The 8,509-nt window shown below is 39.0% G+C and overlaps 2 protein-coding genes across 2 annotated transcripts; both read left to right on the top strand.

Annotated features, from left to right (window-relative positions):
- The first annotated feature begins 1,478 nt into the window (after positions 1–1,478).
- On the top strand, positions 1,479–3,424 carry LOC130112680 (extracellular superoxide dismutase [Cu-Zn]-like). The gene is made up of 2 exons (XM_056280141.1): positions 1,479–1,791; positions 2,162–3,424. Exon 2 carries the CDS (start codon positions 2,172–2,174, stop codon positions 2,796–2,798), a length of 627 nt encoding a protein of 208 aa, XP_056136116.1. The 5' UTR covers positions 1,479–1,791; positions 2,162–2,171; the 3' UTR covers positions 2,799–3,424.
- A 3,288-nt stretch (positions 3,425–6,712) lies between these two features.
- LOC130112962 (extracellular superoxide dismutase [Cu-Zn]-like) lies at positions 6,713–7,327 on the top strand. The gene has a single exon (XM_056280482.1). The coding sequence runs from the start codon at positions 6,713–6,715 to the stop codon at positions 7,325–7,327; it is 615 nt and encodes a 204-aa protein (XP_056136457.1).
- Positions 7,328–8,509: the final 1,182 nt, after the last annotated feature.

An 8,509-nucleotide genomic window follows, 5' to 3' on the forward strand; every position in this document is an offset into this window, starting at 1 on the left:
GAAAACTCACTACAGACACGGGGAGAACATGCAAACGCTACACAGCCAGTCCCACTAATTCTACAGGATTCACTGCTGCTTTGACAACCTGCTGAATTTTATCTTTTTTTCTTTTTTTTTTACTTTACTTCAGCCGTACTGTTACTCACTCCTGGCATGAATGTTACTAAAGCCCGTTTGTCTACATAAATCCTGTCATTTGTTCTTTGTTGTAGTTCTTGAACTTCCATTGCTCCTTGTTCATTAATAGCATTATTCTGTTCTACAGAAACTCTTACAGCTTCTGCATAAGTGACCCTTCTTTCAACTCTCACTTTTTGGATCTTATTCTCCTGTCTCATAACCTCACACCTACCATACGCCACATTATGGGCTCCTCCACAGTCACAGCATTTTGGTTGCACCCCTGTTCCACACTTTCCATAATCATGGTCATTAGCACGTCTCCTCTGCTCTTTACAGTTTTTGGCTGTGTCCAAACCTTTGACAATAGAAGCATCTCAATGGCTTAGGCACGTACATTCTCACTGGGTCACTCATAAAACCCAGGAACACCTTCTTTGGCACACCGTCTCCTTCAGATTCAATCAATATTATTTCACTGTCATTCTTCACTTCTTCTTTTGTTGTCTTGATGCATGCTCAGTAATTCAGGTAAGAAAATCAAAGAAGGTTGAATCAGTTCATCTGGACACAATGTTTATTGACAGATATACATTTCATCGCTCAACTATATGTGACATCTTCAGAAGATGTCACTTAGTTGAGTGATGAAACATATCTGTGATAGATAGATAGATAGATAGATAGATAGATAGATAGATAGATAGATAGATAGATAGATAGATAGATAGATTAGATAGATAGATAGATGTGACTGACCTCTAAGGTGCCATGTTATTTTGATGCCTAGATTGGGCTTCAACATGTCAGTAAAGCCAGTTACTTATGAAACACACACACACACACACACACACACACACACACACACACACACACACACACAATCCTTTCCAGGGACTGTATGTTGTTTAACTCTTTTCGTTGTAGGCTTTTATTTATGGTTTTTATTTATAATTTTTTTAGCACAACACCACACATGCAACGTAGTCACACAAACCATTTGTGCAAGTTTTCAAGAATAGGCCACCTTTAAAAGAAAGTTATTGCATGATACTTGCAGTTGTTATAAAGCTGTTTAAATGTAACAGGTTTTACAAGAAGGGGCTATGTAGAGAAGTCCCTGCTCTACGCACGAGTACTGCAGCGTAGTTCCACCGTTTTAAAAAAATCAGAGTATTTGTTTGTTAAAGACGAGTTAAAGACGAAAGGCTGAGCAGGACCCGTCCGTTTTTCAACTCGATGGAAAAATGCACGAGATCGCCTGTAATTATACGAGGGAGGTGGCGCCTCTCTAAAGGGCGTGGGGATTCGGTTTTGTAGTCTTTTTTATACACGTCTGTCCACCCACACCACTACTAGATAGAAATCTACTTTTGCAGAACTTAACGCAAATAGAATTTTACGGCATATTGTATGTGTGTGTGTGGAGGGGGGCACTCTTTTCATACTCGCATCAGTCACGTCGGATGAAGAATTCCGCTCCACCCTAAACACCATGTACTCCCACGGATAGGCTTACGTAACAGCGGTTACATAGCATCCTCAATTTGGACCAAAATCATGTGGTGAAACTGACAGACCAGTTGTGAGAACTGACTGCAAGGATCGGGACTTCGCCACGGCAGACTGGTTCGATATTGTAGGCGAACTTGATCTACTCAAACAGAAGTACGCATTACTACTCCGTTTCTGTATTTGGGGTGGACGCAGCTTGAATCTGCGACGTCAGATGAAAGAAATTTGGAAATATTGGCAGAAGATTTGTCTGTTAACGCGGAAGAACCTCTTTATTTTAGTTATTATGCAGCACAGACCAACCAGGTCTGACTTGCACAGTACTTTAAGGGGGTACTCTTACAACAAACAGACAGACAGACAGACAGACAGACAGACAGACAGACAGACCGATAGATAGACAGATAGATAGATAGATAGATAGATAGATAGATAGATATAGGCAGACAGACAGAACACTAGACTGATTCTCTTTTATAGCCAATGTTAACAAATATTGTTCTAACTACGTTCATTTTTTTAGGTCAGTGAATATGAAGACCATTTTCTCCATGTATCTCATGCTATTGATGGTCATGGTTGGATTTCAAGAATGTGTCTCAACTCAAAGTGAAATGGTTGCTCCACCAGAGGTTACACAGCACAACGATACTCTGTACGCAGCATGCAGAATGAGACCAAGCACAACACTCGCTGAGGATCTGCCTAAGGTGTATGGGCATGTGCTTTTCAAGCAGGAATACCCTCAGGGAATCCTGAAAGTCCTTCTCCATCTCAAAGGATTCCCAAAAGAGGGCGTCCCAAAGCTCAGAGCAGTGCACATCCACCAGTATGGAGACATCAGCCAGGGATGTGACTCTACTGGTGGCCACTACAATCCACTCAATGTACATCACCCCAACCACCCAGGAGACTTCGGTAACTTTGCGAACGCTCATGGAAGAATCAATATCGATTCTAACGCAACTCTGTTTGGGAAACTGTCAGTGATGGGAAGAGCGGTCGTCGTCCATGAAAAGATGGATGACTTAGGACTTGGCGGTGATGCTGGGAGCCTGCTCCATGGAAATGCTGGTCGGAGGCTTGGGTGTTGTGTTATTGGGATTTCTTCTCCCAAACTCTGGAATAAGTATACTATAACGCATAGCAGCAGAGTTTGATCCAGCTGTAATAGGCAAGGCTTGAGAAAAGCTTTAGATGATGTTAGTTTGTATTACCCACTATTTCCTACCCACTTAAATAAAACTCACATTCAAACAAAACTGTAATTCGTGGCAAACAGGTCAACTTACAATACTCGTAGATCTAAATGTATCTGAGGCAAATATAAATCAGTAGCTCTTGAGTTTTCATTCTTCACAGTTTCAATGGCAAACTATTACAATGTGCAGCAATATAAAATGCTTTAAGCATTATCCAGATCATATACGGTGTAACTGTACTGCTACTCAATTTTACACTTCCGGATCCCACCGCTGCCACCAATGTAACCGGTTAATTTCTTGCCCGGTGCGGGATTCGATACGGGTGTATTTCACCACAAGGTGACATCCCTAACCGCTCGGCTAAAGAGTCAGACTCGTTAGCTAGGGGCTCACGTGTCTTATTAGTAGTTTACATTATTATATTTCATAAGTTTTTGTCAGCATTTTTTTAAAACGTCCTTGTGTTGTGTTCTACAAACAAAGGGGAGAATGGTTGGCTTAACGTTACAGTTTTCACAGTTGTAACTTAATAAAATAAAATAAATATTTTTACAAACCTGTCCATATACAACCAGAATGTCCATCGGTGTCCTCGTCACTTTAATGTCGCCAACAAATCCCACCTTGAAGTACAACCAAGCGTCAAGACTTCTGTATGCATTCAGGCTTTGCTTTGTGTGTTTCCCTGGCGTAGAATTCAAATACATATTGTAGCGAATTCGGGGGGGGGGGCACTCGTGAGCACCGCCACAGACAGGACGCGAACCCGTGTTTCCCACACCACACGCGACAAAGTTAACCAGTCGACTAAAAGGTCCGACCCGTTAGTCAAGGACCAACGTGTCTACTTATCCATGCACGTTACACTACCCCCCCCTCTTCGGGAAGCGCGTCCCCGCGCTTCAGCAATTGTTGTCTATTACTAGCAGGACCACTGACCAGCATCTCATGTTTATCTAAATTTAAAAGCAGGAAACTTAGAGACATCCAATATTTCACAGCAGCCAAGCAGGCCTCTAAATTAGTCATTTGAGTACCATCATCAGCCCTTATAGGCACATACAGCTGAGTATCATCCTCATAGCAATGGACATTTTTTCATGACTGTATATAATTTGGCCGAGGTGAAATATAAAGAGAGAAAAGTAGAGGACCAAGAACAGAGTCCTGAGGTACACCGTATCTAACATCAGAGAAATTGTTATAGCAGGCACACTGTGTTCTTCCAGATAAGTAGGACTTAAGCCAAGAGAGAGTTAGGCCAGAGACACCAAAATTACAATTTATTCTGTCTGATAGTATACAGTGATCAATGGTGTCAAAAGCTGCACTGAGGTCCAGTAGTAGAAGCGCAGAGGTGGAATCAGAGTCCATAGCCAGTTAAAGATAATTTACCACTCTGGTTAGAGTAGTTTCAGTGTAGTGACAGGCCCTGGAAGCCAATTGGAAAGTTTCATATAGTTTTCTTCTATATGGGTTGAAAGTTGTTGATGTACAGCTCTTTCTAGTACTTTAGAAAAGAATGGAAAATTAGAGACTGGTCGATAGTTAAAAAGAGATTCTGGATCAAGGTGTGGTTTCTTAAGTGGAGGATTGTCCACAGCTGTCTTAAAACTGCTGGGAGCAATGTCAGTAGTAAGTGATAAATTAACAATGTCTAGCATTGTAGGTCCAAGAAAAGGCCAGAGGTCTTTAAAAAGTTTTGCTGGTAAAGGATCAAGTAGGCAAATACTTGGTTTAGAAGCTGACATGAGCTTAGTCATAGTATCAAGAGAGAAAGTCTCAAAAACTGTAATAACAGGGACTATCAAAGACCTCTGGCCTTTTCTGGAACCTAAAGTTCTTCCTTGGTACATTATTTCTGTTTTTCCTTTTTGATTTAGTTTTTTTTTCATCTCACACCCTTTTCACATAGTATACTTATACATTATTAATGCTCATCACCAAAAAAGTCAATGTTTTCTTCAGTATTGAGAAACTTACCACTTCACCGAACCTTCTCACTGTCCCTCAATACAGTCCAATGGGGCAAATATAAGCCACCAGAAACCATGACATATCTCTTTCCATTATTTAAGATAAAGTGACATATTGACATATGTTTAAAAAACATTGTAATGGCTTGAGGCTATAGTTGATCATCCAGTATTGACATTTGGTATTGTCATCACAGTAATGCATGAAAATCTACTTGCCGGTTTAGAAGCTGACATGTGCTTAGTCAAAATATCAAGAGAGATAGTCTCAAAAGCTGTAATAAAAGGGATTATCAGTGACTCATTGTATAAATATGAATTCGGTAAAACGATCTGCAGGAATCATCAAATATTTCAATTGGTCATTGTGACAACAGCTGTATATGACAGAGTACCAAGTGCGGCCCAATTTCATTAGAATTTAATATTTTGCTATCCATACGAAACTAATAAGGAAAATCAAATATTTGTCCAAAGGAGTCCACCATTGTAATATTTATATATCATTATCACTATCTTCTGTCATCACTACTACCACTTCAAATAACTCCTCTGTTAATTTGCCTTTCACCTTGTGCTCTACATCATGTAAGTGAATCTAAGTCATCTTGATCGCTCTCTGTCTATCTCTCTCTCACTTACACACACACACACACACACACACACACACACTGTAAACATGTTGCTCATCTCTATCAGCTCACCTGTTATCTGGGAAACAAACTGTACTCTTAACATAATTGAATCTGAATTTGCAGTTGCTTTTTTGTTCAATAAATCACAAACAGGTGGACTGAGTGACTGTCAGATTAGCTGATCAGGCTGGGAATTGATGGATATCTCCTGATTCGATATTACAATGAAATTTCATTGCTGATTCAGTACATATGGCAATAATTCATATATCATAATGTTATAAATATAGCATTTCAGCATGCAAAAACACCAGTAATCCAAAGAAAATGCACAGGAAAATGTGTTAATTTTAAGCCTCACGTTACCAAATCTTCACTGACTAAACATTCAAACAGTTCAACATCAAATATTCAGAGATGTAGAAATCATTCAAACTTCTTAATAGCATCTGTTCATTGTGCTACAACATTGAGATTCAGGAGAAATTCTGTGATATCAAAATGTCATGACTTAGTGTCGTAATTTTGCACTGAATCAATTTTCTTCCATTTTTAACAACTAGCTTAGTATGTTAGGATGATTGTGAGCTACTGGTCTACAGATCTCATCCATTTGATCGGAAATAACTTTCACTTCCCCAGGCCTGAACTAAATCTTGAAAATCCTTGAAAATGGAGCCGAGACTGCACAGAAGAACCAGGCGAGAACAGAGATGTTTGCAATGGTAGATCAAAATTGTTGAAATAAAAAAGTCAACATGTACCCACAGATTATTTTGAAATTTGCATCATTGGTTTTGGCTGATGAATTTTGCTCCACCCTGAATGATGTCTATTTACCTATTGGCCTATATAAGATTTTGTTGCGCTGAATCCTACATCCTTGCTAGGCAGGAGGTAAACGCTGAAGCTGAACAACAAAGTGTAAAAATTGAATCTTAAACTCTCTTGCGGCCAAATTAATTTTGGGTCTATTCAGGTAAGTGCACATTGTGAAGTACACGCAGCTGTATGGATTATTCAATTATTTACTTTGCAGAGGAACCAATTTGAAATTGTGGCATCAAATTTAGAGAGCCATCAAAATAAGGCTAGATTTGACTGTAAAATTCGATTTGATCAGATAAATTTTAAAATATGTTTAATTCATGAGCATACATACATACAAACATACATACATATAGTGCACTGGGTATCGATTCTCTTTTGTCAAATATTCTGTCATGATGTGTTATTTTCACGCTTTAGGTCAGTGAAGATGACCATTTTCTTCATGTATCTCATGCTATTGATGGTCATGGTTGGATTTCAAGAATGTGTCTCAACTCAAAGTGAAATGGTTGCTCCACCAGAGGTTACACAGCACAACGATACTCTGTACGCAGCATGCAGAATGAGACCAAGCACAACACTCGCTGAGGATCTGCCTAAGGTGTATGGGCATGTGCTTTTCAAGCAGGAATACCCTCAGGGAATCCTAAAAGTTCTTCTCCATCTCAAAGGATTCCCAAGAGGGAGAATCCCAAAGCCCAGATCAGTGCACATCCACCAGTATGGAGACATCAGCCAGGGATGTGACTCTACTGGTGGCCACTACAATCCACTCAATGTACATCACCCCAACCACCCAGGAGACTTCGGTAACTTTGCAAACCCTCATGGAAGAATCAATGTAGTAATTGATTCTAACGCAACTCTGTTTGGGGAACTGTCACTGATGGGAAGAGCAGTGATTGTCCATGAAAAGATGGATGACTTAGGGCGTGGTGGTGATGCTGGGAGCCTGCTTTATGGAAATGCTGGCCGGAGGCTTGGGTGTTGTGTTATTGGGATTTCTTCTCCCAAACTCTGGAATATGTACTATAATGCATAGCAGCAGAGTTTGATCCAGGTGTAATAGGCAAGGCTTGAAAATAGCCTTCGATAATGTTAAGATCTATTACCTCTAAATAAAATCTAAATTAACTGAAACTCAAATCAATCAGCTGTTGTGGCTCACATGTCAACTTAAAGTATGGATAGAGCTATCACAGCTTGGGGCAACAGTACATGCTTTAAGTATTGTCCAGTGCCTTAGATTGAAGGCTATCATTCTAAAACACTATTAATATAATTTGTTAAATGTTATCAATGAATTTAAAGATAATTACACATAAATGATTCAGTCATCAGCTGTTTTACTTTAAGCATTTTCTCCATGCCAGCTGTTATTTTACCAAAGTAGATATTGTCGAATTATAGATCTATCTCCTCATAGAAATGACTATAATGCCCAAAACATAGAATTAAAACCACTACAGCAAAGTAGTCCATAAAAATTCATTTATTCAGCAAAAAAAAAAAAAAAAAAATTGTGTAGCTTTAACATATACACAGGTGGTAATCGCACCATGTAACTGCTGTCATGCATTACGAGTATAGGTATAAAATAATGATGCACGTAATCTTGACAATGTAATTCCATATTACGAAAGTTTGAGTCATTATATCTATCTATCTATCTATATATATATAGATCTATCTATCTATATATACTCAATAAACTTGCATGGCTAAACTTTGTTGTGTCAATTGCCTAGCAAAATATTTCTTTTGTAAGTTTTTATCTACAAATCCTATATTCCATACTGTAACTAAATGAAATTACACAAATATGAAGACAGTGAATTCTACACTTTTCATATATCCTAAATAAAATACAGTCATGCAGCATTTGTATAGTTTTCTCTGAATTACATTCATGAATGCATAATATACATACACACACGTTTGTTATTCTATACTTCTGAGGACCCTCATTGGCTGCACTCCCTAGCCTCTGACCAAACCTTAATTATCAGCACAATATGCCTAACCTAATCCTGTTCCCTAACCCTAAACCCACGTTCCCGTCCTTAAAATAACTCCTTAAGTCAGAATTTGCCAAAATATCTTCTTTGCAAAAATGCCCTCACTCAAATTGGTCCTCACATATATTGCTGAACAAGAACAAAGAGAGACGAGAGAGAGCGAGACACACACACACACACACACACACACACACACACACACACAC

This window comes from Lampris incognitus, chromosome 5 (genome assembly GCF_029633865.1).
Source record: "Lampris incognitus isolate fLamInc1 chromosome 5, fLamInc1.hap2, whole genome shotgun sequence".
Classification (NCBI taxonomy): domain Eukaryota; kingdom Metazoa; phylum Chordata; class Actinopteri; order Lampriformes; family Lampridae; genus Lampris; species Lampris incognitus.

Bases quoted from the DNA above. Each gene is read 5' to 3' on its own strand.
- LOC130112680 (XM_056280141.1), top strand. From the start codon at position 2,172: ATGAAGACCATTTTCTCCATGTATCTCATGCTATTGATGGTCATGGTT.
- LOC130112962 (XM_056280482.1), top strand. From the start codon at position 6,713: ATGACCATTTTCTTCATGTATCTCATGCTATTGATGGTCATGGTTGGA.